General features: G+C 41.6%; 1 protein-coding gene across 1 annotated transcript; it reads left to right on the top strand.

The window, feature by feature from the left end:
• Positions 1 to 6599: 6599 nt before the first annotated feature.
• On the top strand, positions 6600 to 15798 carry nr1d2b (nuclear receptor subfamily 1, group D, member 2b). Its single transcript, XM_072370582.1, has 8 exons — positions 6600 to 7063; positions 9208 to 9435; positions 11019 to 11107; positions 11701 to 11845; positions 12099 to 12781; positions 13013 to 13198; positions 13296 to 13506; positions 14493 to 15798. Exons 1-8 carry the CDS (start codon positions 7045 to 7047, stop codon positions 14687 to 14689), a joined length of 1758 nt encoding a protein of 585 aa, XP_072226683.1. The 5' UTR covers positions 6600 to 7044; the 3' UTR covers positions 14690 to 15798.
• The last annotated feature ends 279 nt before the right edge of the window (positions 15799 to 16077 follow it).

Here is a 16077-nt window from a genome sequence, read left to right as displayed (position 1 = left end):
CCTTTTACAATTTCACTTTTGTTGATGTGTCCAAATAAACTGGCCGGTAGCATCTGGGAGATTGCTTTAACAACAACTGTAATGGCAGAACAGGTGTAGCTAAAGTTTAGTTGAGGGCATAAAGATGCGTTCAGTTACAGCTTCACCCATTATTGTTTGGCTCCTGAACAGTTTTCTTTTGAGAACTGTAATTGTAAGATATAACAGCATCATAAAACTGAAGTGGATGAAGTCTGTACCATCAGTTTATCCAAATAACTCTGAAGGATTAATCAAATCAAAAGTAGTTTTTTGTAAAACTGACAAATGTATTACAAGTTAGAGTACGAGCAAGACCAACATTTCACATGGTTTAACAATTCAGCTTTACTTGTGCATGTTTTAAAATCCCTCAGCTTTAATCTTACTTTTAATTAGGTATTTGAAAGGATATGTAAAATTAAGAAGAACTGGAGAGACTTCTGAAATGTTTACTGGTCTGACATTTGCACAAGATTTTATGGAAAACCAAGCCATTTCCAACCAGTAACACCTCTTCATATGCAGGCCTTAGTGTTCACCTTCCACTCCTTTCTTACGGCATAATGTGTCACAAGGTTGCTGGACCCTAGGAGCAGACTGTGCACACGGAGTAAAATCCAAACAGGTTTAGTAAGAATTGGTGAAAGGACGGTGAAAATGGAGGCCATGTCGATATCTGGATTCGCAGCTGGCGATTTTCCAAAATGAAGCTCCTGAGAGCCAAGGAGACCACTCGGTTAAACCAAAGAACAAGGCAAGAGAACTTCTAGATAAATGACCGGATGAACAACAATGGGTTATCCAACGATCTGGTGTAAGAGTTGATGAGCTCGATGGAGGACAACTGCGTGAGGAGAACCTTCCAGAGCAGAGAGAGACAGCCAAACCCACTCACAGGGAGGGGGGAGACATTGCAGACACCTGCACAAAGGAAAAGGGGACGTGACTCAAGAAGGTACAAGACTGATTCCATAGACTCATGACATAATGACACAATTGGATCATCTGTCTGTTCTGGTGTTTGGTGTCTCACCATCAGGAGAGATTTTGTTAGTTATATGACTTCTTTGTATGTTTTGCTTTTAACGTTTTTTTTTTTTTTTTTGGGGGGGGGGGGGGGGTGTCTCGTATGCAAATTCCTTATAGATCTTCACTTTGGGATTCTGATTCCATCTATAGTCATGTTTCCATCCAAAAGTGATTCGAATCATTGGGAAATGCGCATTAAAAGAAATTCGAATCATGTGTGTTTCCATCAAAAGTACTTTGGTGAAAACTACTCGCGGGAGTTTTCCGCAGATTGGCATGACAGCCAGTCTGTAAACGTTTTACCGGCTTCCCGACCCGGAGTGTATCACCATGGAGAGAGGACTTGAACCTTTATTAAGAATCTGGAAAGGGGTATTGGAGCTGTCAGTCCTGGCGATTAGAGGGGTTGTCATGAGGAGAAGGCGGTAAGAGGTGTTATTTAATGCCCAAGCAGAGATCGGGGTGAAAGTGCGCTACGTCAGACTTGATGCGAACACAGCTGTTTCCATCCCATTCGAATCAACCAAAATCCTGGGCTAGCGACCATGTTTTCATTTGTGTGAACCAGGGGATTTTAATTCAAATTATGGCGTTTCCATCATAATTTTCCGATCCGATACTTCAAGATGCGCATCTAAACAGGCTGAAACGCACCTTATGATTAACTTTAACACATCCACATTCTCTGTTCATGTGATTTATATTCATATTTAATTCTACAGACTTGATATTACGTTAGAAACTAGTAATTAGTCGTCAATCTCAAGTTATTTACTTGTTGTAAGCTCAACCTCTTCTTTAATAAAGAACTTTTGTGTTGACACGTTTTTGTTCTTTAATCTATGAAAGGTGCATCTTTTTGTCTGAGCGTGAGGTGTTTAAGGTTTATTTTATGTCTCTCAGGATACTATCAGATTCCTAAACATAAAGGTAACAGCGGGGATTTTACGTTTTTCCTGTTTGAATTGAAAAAGTCAGTAATCAGTTTGTACTTCCCACCCTGAAAAAGGCAATATCAAATAAAAGATTAATAATTGCAATAATTTTATTTTCAGAATGTGCAGCATTTATTACCAATAAGTTAAACATCATGAATCTACAAGTCAGCCACAATATTTAAACCATCTGTCAGATATTGCCTAGATTCTCCTTGTGCCACCAAAACAGTTCTGATCCATCCAAGCAGGCACTCTACAAAACCGCTGAAGGTGTCCTGTGGTATCAGATCACAAAATGTTGCAGCCAGTATGACCAACTTGATCAGATCTTGGGTTATTTGGAGGCCAAGTCAACATATCTATGTCATGCTCCTCAAACATCCATCCATCCATCATCTGCCGCTTATCCGGGGGTCAGGTCGCGGGGGCAGCAGCTTGAGCAGAGAAACCCAGACGTCTCTGTCCCCGGCCACTTCCTCCAGCTCTTCCGGGGGGACCCCGAGGCGTTCCCAGGCCAGCCGAGAGACATAGTCTCTCCAGCGTGTCCTGGGTCTCCCCCGGGGTCTCCTCCCAGTGGGACGTGCCCGGAACACCTCCCCAGGGAGGCGTCCAGGGGGCACCCTAACCAGATGCCCGAGCCACCTCATCTGACTCCTCTCAATGCGGAGGAGCAGCGGTTCTACTCCGAGCCCCTCCCGGATGACTGAGCTTCTCACCCTATCTCTAAGGGAGAGCCCAGACACCCTGCGGAGGAAACCCATTTCGGCCGCTTGTATTCGCGATCTTGTTCTTTCGGTCACTACCCACAACTCGTGACCATAGGTGAGGATGGGAACGTAGATTGACCAGTAAGTAGAGAGCTTCGCCTTCTGGCTCAGCTCCTTCTTCGCAACGACGGGTCGGTGCAGAGCCCGCAACACTGCAGACGCCGCACCGATCCGCCCGTCAATCTCCCGCTCCATTCGTCCCTCACTCGTGAACAAGACCCCGAGATACTTGAACTCCTCCACTTGGGGAAGGATCTCATTCCCGACCCGGAGAGAGCATTCCACCCTTTTCCGGCTGAGAACCATAGTCTCAGATGCTGAAAAGTTGCCACTGCCAGCAGAGAATACTGTCTCCATGAAGGGGCATTTGAGCCTTGTAACAGTGGTCGTTGGTGGTTTTGTGTCATCTCTTACCCAACAATAATATGACAGAAAGGAGATTAATCAGATCAGGTCACCCTGATACATGATACATGTTTTAGTAAAGGTACAGTTAGAGCTTGACTGGATCATTTAACTAGAGTACCTTCCATATCCTCGTGTACACGCTTGGGAGAAGAAAAACGAGTTATCGACTGAAGTATGTCTGATGCTGCAAAACTGTGGATTGTGTGAGAAAATGTTCAAGACATTCTGCAGCTTCTGCCTTTCTCTGTGGGAGATTATCATACATGTTTCTATAGCTTAATTTGCTACACATTAAATTACTTTAATGGTGATTTTGTCAGACAATGCTATGGTTATAAAATCAGGATTTTATTCAAGCAGAGGGACAATCTGGAAATGCTTTGACTGTTGGCATATTGATTACAATACGTAACAAAATTATGCAAATCAGACATTTTAGTGGGAATTCAGCTGTATTAAGATACATTTATAATTCACTGCTTTAAAAAAAAACTTTGGAGCATGTGCAAAGCATCTAGGTCCATTGAGTTTAGCTGTATACATGCAGGAGCGAAACAATCCCAACTACATTATTTGTATGTTTTAGTCCAGCTTTCATAGGCTTAAATTTATATAAAGGACATTTTTTAAAAACTTGTAAAAATTGTATGAATTGGACTAATATTGTATTTAACAAATTAGATTTGATTTGATTACAATGGATTGCACTGTAATTGGTTTAAATTGGACAGTATTGTTGAAGTGCCTGGAGATTACATTTTTTTGTAAATAAACTGAATTGAATTGAATCAAATTAAAAAAATGAGGTCTGGTTTTGGTTGGACTAGCAATTACAATACAAAAACTTAAATATTCCAGTGCTGTGTAAGTGTGTTTTTGTTCAGTTCTGATGCTTGTGTTCATTTTAAGTTCTTAAAGATGTAAAAAGAGGTCAAGTGTGGTGGTCTGATCAGTCCGCATCTACCCAAACACATATGCAGCAAGGTGTCATGTGCTGAGTGCTTTGACTTATTTCCAGATTTTCCAAGATTTCCAAGATTTTCTGCAGTATGTTCTTCAATTCTTCCCTTTTAGGATCAGACCAGGCCAGCCTTTTTCCCCCTAAGTGTGTCAGTGAGCCATGGGTTCATGATTCAGTTGCGTATCTTTGGACCAATTTTAGTAGATACTAGCCTCTGAGCACCTCGAAAGAGACATTTTATTTTGGAGATACTCTTAATCATCTTGCCTTCACAATTTGGCCCTTATAAAAGTTACCACATACATTTAAATATGAATAGTTGTAGTAGAACTGAACCTGAATGTTGGTGTGAAGGTGAAATAAGTGACATTGTATGGTTGTGTCCTTGAATCAAATAGTCAGTTCAATTCAATTCAATTCAATTTTATATATATAGCGCGGGGTGATGCAGAGAAACCAGTTCATGCATTTGTTACTTCAAGATTGGACTATTGTAATTCCTTATTATTGGGCTGTCCCACATATTCTCTGAAAAGCCTCCAGCTGATCCAAAATGCTGCAGCCAGAGTTCCGATGAGAACTAACAAGAGAGATCATGTTTCTCCAGTTTTAGCTTCTCTTCAATGGCTCCCTGTTAAATTCAGAATGGAATTTAAGAGTCTTCGCCTCACATATAAAACTCTTAATGACCGAGCTCCATCATATCTTAAAGATCTCATTGTAAGATATTTTCCTAACAGAGCACTTCGTTCCCAAACTGCAGGTTTACTTGTTGTTCCCAGAGTTTCTAAAAGTAGAATGGGAGGCAGAGCCTTCAGTTATCAGGCCCCTCTCTTGTGGAATAAGCTGCCAGTAAATGTCCGGGAAGCAGACACCCTTTCCACTTTTAAGATTAGGCTTAAAACTTTCCTTTTTGATAAAGCTTATAGTTAGGGATGGCTCAGGTAATCCTGAAACATCCCATAGTTAAACTGCTATAAGCTTAGACTGCTGGGGGACCTCATCTGTCACACCTTTCCTCACTTTGTTCCCCTGTTTAATTTCTCAAATGATATTATGTACATGTGACATTATTGTGGTTATTAACTTGTGTTTCCCTGTTCCAACAGATATCCTTTGAATGGCGTTATGGTGTTTTTCCCCCCTCTTTTCCCTCTTTTCTGTCTTCTCAAACCCCAGCTGGTCAAGGCGGATGGCCACCCTTCCTGAGTCTGGTTCTGCCAGAGGTTTCTTCCTGTTAAAAGGGAGTCGTTCCTTTCCACAGTCGCCAAAGGCACGCTCAGGACGGGAGATTGGACTGTCTTCTGTGCAATCTGTTGGTTTCCTTAGCCAGGATATTATTTTTGAATTGGCTCTATATGAATTAATTGGATTATGGTTACAATGAATTGAATTCCAATTGGCTTGAATTGGACTATATTATTTAAGTGCCTTGAGATGACAATTGTTGTAATCTGGCGCTATATAAATAAAATTGAATTGAATTGAATTGAAAGGTTAGGTACACATAAAGGTCTGGATACATCAAAGTGAAATCAAAAGAGCTTGGACAGCTGATGACTGGTGTGTTAAAATGTACATACAGAAAATTGTGACATGGAAGAGCTTCATACTCCTCCAAACAGTAGACAGGACTTGACAGCCCACAAAGAAGCAGCAATCTGCATTTCCAAACATACTGTCAATTGGAGCAAACAGTTCATGACTTAATACAATTAAACTTTTAAATGGTAAATGGACTGTACTTGTATGGCGCTTTTCTAGTCTGGCTGACCAGCGCTTTTAAGGAGTCAGCAGTCCCACATTCACCCTCCCAATCACTAGTTTCTCTTTTAGGGGATTACGTGATTCTTAATTACTACTCTATGATTAAAGTTGTCTTAACATTGATTCTTTCTCTGGAAAGTGCCCTGACGTTACTTTTATTGTGAATGAGCATTATGTAATTTAACTGGATTTAATTACTTTTTGTAATGATAAAAAAAACTATTGTTAATACAAATCCTGACCGATAGCTTTTTACAACCATCATTCAGTATGTATTACTTCTTAATACAATATTTCTAGTAGTTATGTGTCACTTAAAGGAAGGCAATTTGATAATTCACGCTAGATATCGCTAGCGGAACCGTGACTGGTTCTGAATGAGGGCTTTGTAGCAGGCAACCGCTCTCCCATCTTTTAGTTGTACGCAGTACCGGACCGTACCGGCTTACTTACCCCTGATAGTATTTAGTGATAACAGAGGCTCATTTGCAAATGGCATTTGGCAATGTCGGCACATAAAAAATATATATATTATTTTTATTGGATTCAGAATAATTTGGCGTATGCACTACCATTGCGCTGCATCGTGCTTCACTTGCCAAGTGTCTTAGTTCACTCTGGTGAAAGTATGTCAGTGGGTTACATTAACACCGACGCAGGGCTCTGCTGTGGGAGGAGCCGAGAAACTGGGTCACGTGGTTGCACAGCGCTCGCTTGTAACATTCACTGTAAAACCAGTTCTACTCACCTGGAGTTACATATGGAAAGTGTCTGTTCTCCTCGTATTGCCTATAAATGGAAGGTGGTGTATCTGCCTTTGTAATTCGATCAGAGTGAAAGCGAGACAGAACCTTTCTGCAGTAAGAAACGAAAAACTGTCCTTTCAGCTTCGAAGAAGCTGGTCTGTTAAAACTTACCGCATCGGATTGACGAATGACAGTCTCTCTTTTATCACTCTAAATCTACGTTTTCACTCGAACAACAGACTATAGCGTTAAGGTTCTGATCTTGGTTTTAGCTTTGTATATATACGTGTTTTAGCTTCACGGCTACTTTCTCGATCTGCATCTATCAGCGACTTTTCAGTTGCTGAACATTAAAACAGAAAAACGGCTTCAGCAGCGAGGTAGCAAAGGAGGAAAACCAACTGGACATGGAGTTAAGCAAAGCTGGTGAGTGTGCTTTAAACTGCATTTAAATGACGGGTAACTGCTGCTTGTTGCAATAGACTTGTTGTCACATACTGCCACGGGGTTAAATTAAGTTATGCTTTGTAAGTAAGTTATGTAAGTAAAATTAATAATACAACAAAGTTGCGTAATTTAATTTCAACAGTGTTTACATTCTGACTAAGTCCAAAAGGCAAAGGCATGTTATTGTGTGTTAATATTAAATTGGGTTGGGAGTTGCCAGGGGGGGCTGTTGTTATTACTAAGTAGTTGGGTTTTGGCAGCACTGCAGTCCTCTCCTCACATGGACCATACAGCCTAGCCATGTGCATTTGTGTTTACGCTCGCCTTACGTCCCCGCTCATTGGCCGAGCAGTGAAGTGACGTAGGCATTACAGAATTTGCCCCAGCAAGCCGGTGTAGGGACTCGCGGCGGATACACGTGAGACATCTCGCGGCAGAGCGCGGTGACCCAGTTTTCCCATGGAGAAACATGCTTGCTCCACGTGGGGGCGCGTTGAAAAAACCCGTCTGAAGGTATGATGCGTTCATAGCCAGCGGACTATAGAACACCTTTTGTAGAATATTCAGTGGTATCTAAGAACATGGGATGAAAAAATTCTAGAAGTGACACTTAAATTGAAATTGTGCTCTTGGATTTATTTGTCAAAATGACTTATTTTGAGCTTTTAGAATAACAATAGTAATTGTAATATTAAGTAGTTTAGAGTTTTATACTTTCTTACAAAAAACTAAAGTGACCCTCATAAAAATGTAATTTAATTATTGCAGGTCTTATATTTAAAGAAAAATTCTCTTAAAGCATCGAGTCAAAGTTCAAGTTTTATTGATTTGTGTGGACGATTGTATTTCGCATTGGACTTGAATGCAGCACATCTTTTGGAAAAAAATATGCAGTGCTCTAGTTTCAACAAGACACACAATCAGTCATTGCAAAAATCTGATTTTAGAGTTAATTATTTACATTTTGCGCTGTGTTGCTATGTATTCTGTTATAATGTGTATCAAAAAGGGCAAATGTTAAATTAGGGAGTGATAGGCTTGTAAATAATATCATAAAAATCCTTTAACACAAAATGATTTATGCAAGGTGCATTTTTCCTGCATAACAGAGTGACTTATTACATTTGATGTGTAAGCGTCTAATATGTTGGCATGTTTTCTTGTTACATTTGATTTGCTGTGTGTTAATGGGGAGATGCATTTTTTGTTGTTGTTGTTTTAAATCATAAAACCATGAAATACATAAAGGTCAACCTGTAATAGAACATGGTTTGGCGTAAGCTCCGTTGGTGTGAAGTCTGGAAATGTGAGTGGCTGCAGGGTATGAGCCGGACCACCGCACACACCCATGTCGAGCTAACATTATGTAATGGCTGTTACTTAATCACTGTGACTGACTGAAAAATAAATCAGGTCAGCCTATGTTAAAGGGGAACGCGGCTGCAGCGACCACAGCAGCTTGTGTGCCCGCCTCTCACAGGCAGAGGAGGTTATTGTTGTATTCTGATCTGACCTCTTTAAGTAAAACTGGTTAGTTCTACACAGGGTAAGTGCCTGGTGCTGGCAGCTGAGTTTTTTTCACTAAAGGTAGGTAAAGTAAACAGCAGATAATGCTGTGCAGATAACAGCAGATCAGATAATGAGAAGAGAGCCATCCACAGAAAAGGAAAATTAAGGCGTGGAGAAGTCACAGCAGTTGTTACAGAGCTCTCATGTTTAAGAGGCAAATAATTGATACGTGGCTGAAACAGCCAATGCGATTTCTGATCATATTTCAACACAGCTGTAGTTTCCTATTCTGACAGGAGACAAAAGTTGTTTTTGGGGGACTGATTTCAGTCTTAGATTATCCTGGAGCTGAAACCATCTGCAATTATTTTGATACAGTAACTGACAAATCATTGGTGTTAATTCAGAACCTAAAAGTATTGGTCATTGCTTGATTTGATACAAAACTTAACAGTTAGTTATTAAGACATTTAAAGAGCTAAACTTTTAATAGTTTTCAATCAGGCTTTGAAGGCATTTGTTAGCAGAATGAATGTTTCACCGGACAGTTTTTTCTAAGCACCAATTTCTGCTCAGTGTTGACTTTTTACCCATCCCTCTCCTCTCTGCACCAGCTGGAGGTGTAATAGCCTACATCAGCGGGTCCAGCTCCACCTCCAGCCCTGAGTCCTGCCATAGTGACTCCTCCAATGGCAGCTACCAGTCATCCTCGCCTCTCCAAGGCTCCTCGCCCAGCCACAGCCGGCCGGGCCAGCCAGTCAGCCTCGCTGCAGGCAGGCAAAACCTTCCAGGGACTCAGAAAAGCGGGCGCTCCTCGTCCTCAGGAAAATGTGGCATCACGAGTAAGCCACACACTCTTACATGTGTTTTTAAAAGCTGTGTGCTGTAATTTTTGCAGAGCTCTTTGCATTGGTTTAATCACAGATTTTACTTTTTAGTGCAACCTATGAGAAAATTCATTTTCTTCAATACAGATAGAAGCTGTTCAGTCATACAGCTACAAAACTCGGTCCTCACCAGTGGTTTTTCCTAATCAAAAAATGAACAATAAACTGCACTATTTATACAGTTCTCTTTGTATCCAAGTTACTAGTTTTTTCTTTGTTGAGTGCACAATGACGGAAATTCCTTAAAGCACGATTGGATCTCAGCATTTTCATGTAGATCTCTCAGCTCAGAGGATTTCCAAATAATTATCCTTCTATTCCTTTATCCTTTAAACTGATTAGATTTACTGTTACAAAGACAGAACACACACTGAGTGTTTTGTCTCACATTTCATGTTCATGTGGCAAGACCTGATCGACCTCTGGGAAATTAGTATTTTCTATATTTGCTGTCTGCTATCTCTAGTGTGTTACCTTTTTATGATGAATACACATAAGATTTTTTTCACGAGAGTTCTTCACTAGGGGTGCACCGATTGCAGTTTTCTGGCTGATCACCAATCTTTAAAAAGCCTGACCTGCCGATTTCGATTTTGGCCGATACCGATTTTTTTTTCAACTGACACTGTCAGATGTTATAAGGTCAGTCTGACAGCACGCATCTTAAATGTCCTGATCTTATTTTATTGAAAAACAATACAAACTGGTTCTAACTGCACATGAGGTAGTGCTCTCAAATATAAATGAAAAGTTTAGAGCATTGCTGTCCAAACCACTAAAGTAACTAAACTAAACTAAACTAAAGTAAAAGAAATCAGTTCCTTTAGTCTTTAATTTTTCACATTTTCTGCTTCTCTCATAGCAGAGAAAAAGGGACAGTGGCTGATTTTCAGACCTTTGCGGAGGTAGGTAAGATCGGTGGATAAGATTGGTTTCACATGCCGATCACCCCGAGCACTCAAAATTAAGAAAATCTGGGCCGATCGGTGCACCCCTATTCTTCACTCATCCAATCAAATCTATTAGCTCTGCTAGAAGTTACCTTTATGAAGTTTCTTTAGTCTTGGATCTTTTCATCCAAACTGTTGTAATTCTACTTTACCAGTGAAGCTGCTTTGGGTCATAGTGTCTCACCAGTCTGCATCATACTGACAAGCATTGAAGTGTCCAGGAAAGGCCTAAAACATGAAGACCACATTAGATTATTTAGATAACAGAGATGTTCCTGATAAGTGTCTCAAGGAGTTTATAGTTGAAAAACCAAAATATGCTGAAATCAACCTATAAAAAATCTCACTCATTATTGGGAGAATGGAACGTTGGGTCACGCCCTCTTCTTTACATTTGGAGACACAAAGCAGAGGTCGTGGGTGGAAGGAGGAAACTGGTCTACAACGGTCTTCTGCTTAACCCTGTAGGGTGGTTGGATGTAATGTGGAAGGAAAGCGTTCCATATTTCAAGTGTTAAACATGCAAAATCACTGGTGTGCACCCCCTTTTTCAGATGACCTGTAAGAATGTGTTCTTGTATCAATCAGAAATCAATGGCCTGGTGCTGCTATGCAAGGTGTGTGGTGACGTGGCCTCCGGTTTCCACTACGGAGTCCACGCCTGCGAGGGCTGCAAGGTGAGGGCAACTCTTTGAAACACACACACACACACACACACACACACACACACTCCTAGGACACTCAAGGAGTGTGATTCTGGGTGGAGCAATCAGCACAGGCTGTTCTTGAAGTGGGTCAGTGCAGGCACAGCCATCTGTGTATCTACGAACAGAAGCTCAGTGAAACTAGTTTAGTCTTCATGTGGTGGAATGGCCTCGTTAACTGTGGGGAGCAGTTCATGGCCGCACACACACACACGAGCCAAGTTTTGCAAAAATGTCGGCATTTTCTTTAAATAAAGAATTTGTTTTAAATAAAGCCCACCCCGCAAAAAATGTATATAGTTTAAGGAAACGTGTTTGAAAATTTTTCAAACATCTAATGAAAATAGTATAAATGGATTATTTTCTGATTCTATTTCTGTTGGGAGTGTGAGTGATCTGCCTCGTGTGGAATCCTGTAGTGCCCTGTAATGGTGAAAAAGCTCCTTCTGAGAACCATAAGTTCATGTTTAATTAGACACGAAGATCCCATACTTCCCCTAAAATGAGCCACCCCAGACTCTCATTATTTTCTTCACACTGTGTTGGTGGTCTCGGTGCTTCCTCAGGGCTTCTTCAGGAGGAGCATCCAGCAGAACATCCAGTACAAGAAGTGCCTTAAGAACGAGAGCTGCCCCATCATGAGAATCAACAGGAACCGCTGCCAGCAGTGCCGCTTCAAGAAATGTCTGATGGTTGGGATGTCCAGAGACTGTGAGTGAAAGACATAAAACAGCTCTGTGATAGAAAACAGAGGGTGAGGAAAGTTTATTAAAAGTTTTAGCAATAACACAAATTGTTATTACTAGTTAATCCTGCTCATCCTTAGAGGATTTTAACTAGAAAACGTTTAACAGAGGTTGAGATAGCGACCGTTCAACTACAGGATTAAACCTGCCATTTCTTTGTAACATCCAAATAAAAACTGTGAAATAATGAAACTGAATATTCTCTTCTTTCTGTTCAGCTGTGCGCTTTGGTCGAATCCCAAAGCGGGAGAAGCAGCGCATGCTGCTGGAGATGCAGAGTGCCATGAACAACATGATGAACAACAACCAGCTGCAAAGTCAGCTGCACAGCAGCCACACACTGTCCATTGCCAAAGCGCTGCCAGCCAGCGCCACTGAACCTACCTCTGAGGACATCGGCTCCACTCCCTCCCCATGCGCTTCGCCACACTCCAGCCAATCAGACTCCACCTCTGGGACCGAGCCCGCTCTGTCCATGGACACCAGCTCCAGCTCGTCCGAGGAGGAAGTGATTGGCTCGGTGACCAAGGCCCATCAGGAGACTTTTATGTACAACCAGGAGCAGGGCAGCCTCACAGCTGAGGCACCGCTGTGCAATGCCCACGCGAGCAATGGCTTCAGGAAAACCAACAATAACAACTGCATGGAGGAGGGGCAGAATGCCTGGAACCACCACAACAACCTGGTCTCTGTGGTAGGAAACAACTCGCCTTCAAACATGGGCCCTCAGGGGAAAGAAGAGAGCACCCCTACTGAGTGCCCATTCAGACTGTCCAGGAGCACCACTGCCAGCCACTCTCCAGCCTACATACAAGGAGCTGTGAGAGCTCCGCCCACTGAGGGCTGCACCTACAGAGCCTACAGCAAGCCTGTGTGGAGAGTAGACAACAGGATGCATCTGGTAAGATGACACACTGCAAGAGAGAATATCTGTGCAGCACAGAGTTAGTTCAGTATTTCCAAGAAAGGGAAAAACCCTAATAGAAAGTGCTGCCATTCCATTAGGGTTTTTTCATGAATTCATTTTGACAGGTCAGCATCTCAGAGTTTACTGATAAAAGCAGGTTGAAACTCAGTGGTTAGGAGGTTTTGTAGAGACTGATGTGAACTCTGATTGAATGTCTGTCCTCAGGTTTGTCCCATGAACACATCTCCTTACGTGGACCCCCAGAAGTCTGGCCATGAGGTATGGGAAGAGTTCTCCCAAAGTTTCACCCCCGCTGTCAGGGAGGTGGTTGAGTTTGCCAAGAAAATCCCAGGTTTCAGAGACCTGTCGCAACACGACCAGGTCAGCCTGCTGAAGGCCGGCACCTTTGAGGTACATTGTGTTTATTTTGGTTTAATGAAAATTTTTTTCAGGATACAGCAGATGATGGGGAGTTTTAGTGAGAAACTGGTGTTGTCATGTCCTGCAGGTATTGGTGGTTCGCTTTGCCTCACTGTTTGACGTGAAGGAGCGCACCGTCACCTTTCTGGGTGGGAAGAAGTACAGTGTGGATGCACTGAGGGCCATGGGGTCTGGGGACCTCCTCAACTCCATGTTTGATTTCAGCGAGAAGCTCATGAACTTGGGCCTCAGTGAGGAGGAGATGAGCCTCTTCACTGCTGTGGTGTTAGTCTCTGCCGGTGGGTTCTCAAGTAACTGGCTAATGATGCTTGTCAGTGGTCTTTCATGGGGTTTAATCCATACACTGAACAGAATGATGGAGAATGCATCATCGCTTGCTGCCACTGACTCCAAGTGGAGAGGAATATGTTTAAGGAAAGGCTGATCTCAATGGTTTCCTTCATACTTTTATGTATTGGCTCACAATTATCATTACAACTCACTTCCTGTCAAGGGCTCTCATGTAATATTTCTTCCAAGCGTTTTTTTTTATTCACTACAGAGACAAATCTGAAAAGATATATGAATCAGATATGCTGTATATCTGTTAACAGGTGTGGAGTGAATAATCTGGGCTGCGTAGTGAGAGGATGTTGGTGTTGGCTGTGTTGCTTGTTCTTGTAATTCAGTAGAAGTTCTAGTTGGTTAACCTTAAAAAACAACTGTGGTGGACATCCACAAGAGGAAACCGAGTCAGCTCTTCATCAGGAATTACTTTATCTCTGGGAATGCCTGCAATTTTTACATTGATGCCAGTCAGTTCTTGTCTTTGCCAGGCTGGATGAGGTTCAAAGTTATTTCTATTCCCCTGAACATGCATCACGTCTTTCTGAAAAAAGGCAAAAACAACCTCAAGTTTTTTTTCTTTCCATGAACCATTTTTTATACACCCTTTCTTCTTCAAATGTTCTAAATGTGAATAAAAAGAAAAGCAATAAAAACCTGACTACATACAGGGATTTTAAAAAACGCTACCCATTCATATTAAATGAGTAGTTGCTGTAAATTCAAAACATCAACAATATAACTTAATATGACAAATTATCAGATATTTACAATAAAGTCAGTTTAACCATAGCCTGCCAGTTTGAATGGGGACAGGTCATTTAGATGAAGATTCCAGACTGGTTGGACCTGTAGGAACTGCTGAATTCTTGTTCTTTTTCAATCCAAACTGTATTTAGTCATCAGCCTAATCACTGCTGCCCATCCTTCTCCCTCTCAGATCGCTCCGGCATCGAGAATGTGAATTCTGTGGAGACCCTGCAGGAGACGCTAATCCGCGCCCTGCGAAGCCTCATCACAAGGAACCACCCCAATGAGTCTGCTATCTTCACCAAGCTGCTGCTTAAGCTGCCCGACCTGCGCTCGCTAAACAACATGCACTCCGAGCAGCTGCTGGCCTTCAAGGTCCATTCCTAAAGTTTCCTCGACTTCCCCAACCTTACACAAGCTTAAAACATGGAGGCCATACGAATACGCAGCTCCATTTCACCTCCCGCTCATTCATCTGTGCACCTCACCTCTCACCGAGGGGCTTTGAGAACAGCATGTTAGACCGTTAAACATTCTTTTACTGTACTGTACTGTTGGGCGTAACAGCCAGTGTGATGGTAGTGCATACATACAGATACACTGATTGATGTGTATGTTTCTGGTGTTTGTATGTAGCCATTGTACAAATGTTAGAAGCACTTTTCTGTGTAGTGTAGACTGAGATTTATGCATTCATAGTGCAATATATGACTGCTTTGTTTGATTTGATCAATGAGTCAAAAAATAGTTTGCTGTTGCTTAATGGATCTGCATGGCTGAACCTTAAAGAGCAGTGGGGGGAACATGGGGAGTAAAGCTGCTAAGAGTCTCAGCTTTCCAGTGGGGCCATTCAAGAAATTAGAATGTAATGTTTAAGTTCAGTGATTTTGGAAGCAGAGGTCTCAATTCACAAGTACTGTGGATTTGCTTACAAGCTGGTTTTTTTTCCATCAGTTTCAGTTTCTATTTTTGTCTGTAAATTATTTGGGCATTGTGAAAAATCAAATGTATCGTTAGATTTCCTCTCGTGGATCAGTGGAGATGGACACCAAAACCCTGACATTCTGGACTTGAACTGATTTGAGAGCCCAGTTTCCCATCCCCTCATGTTGTTGAAGTCCTGGAATCTCTTACTTTTTTCAGGTTTTGGGACAGCAGGCAGCACAAGACACGTTTCTCAGTCACCAGTGGCTCCCTCCTGCTTGAACAATCTTTATTTCTGTTTTATAGTCCTGTACATACTTCAGCTGGGTGTAGTTACAGTGATTATTAGGACTATTCCACTTAAGATATGATTGTACTGTCAATTAAGTGATTGTAATTTAAGAAAATATGTTGAGATAACAGCGGAGTCACTGGTGTTAAAATATTTTTGTTATTGTTCCATGAGTTCAGAATGTTTGATCTTTGACATCCAGAGCTTCTGTCTTTGTGTTAACAGTGATAACATGTGGGTCTGTTTTCCTATACATAGATCTCTCTATATAAGTATATAATAATATATACATATATATATATATAGATAGATACTGTAATACATAACTGTATAGATGAATATATATACAGTAGAAAATACATTTTCTAAATGCAGTGAAGTTGTTCTTTCTTGTGTCCTGTCAGTAAATCACTTGATCGCTTTTTTTCTTCAGCCCTGCTGCAGTGTGATAATTCTCAGGGCTCAGTTTTTAAAACTGCCAATTAAGAGAATTAATGTCAAAGTAATGGCGAGAATGGGGCTGCACGGCCTCACATTTGACTCTGGAATACTTCGGCAT

This window comes from Leuresthes tenuis, unplaced genomic scaffold, assembly GCF_036924035.1.
Source record: "Leuresthes tenuis unplaced genomic scaffold, fLeuTen1.0.hap1 SCAF_18, whole genome shotgun sequence".
NCBI lineage: Eukaryota > Metazoa > Chordata > Actinopteri > Atheriniformes > Atherinopsidae > Leuresthes > Leuresthes tenuis.
This window is presented reverse-complemented; position numbering and strand designations above follow the sequence as displayed.

Coding starts and splice junctions, on each gene's coding strand:
- nr1d2b (XM_072370582.1), top strand. Junction 9,436..11,018: donor AGGAAAATGTGGCATCACGA/GTAAGCCACACA, acceptor TGTATCAATCAG/AAATCAATGGCCTGGTGCTG. Junction 13,199..13,295: donor TGAAGGCCGGCACCTTTGAG/GTACATTGTGTT, acceptor CATGTCCTGCAG/GTATTGGTGGTTCGCTTTGC.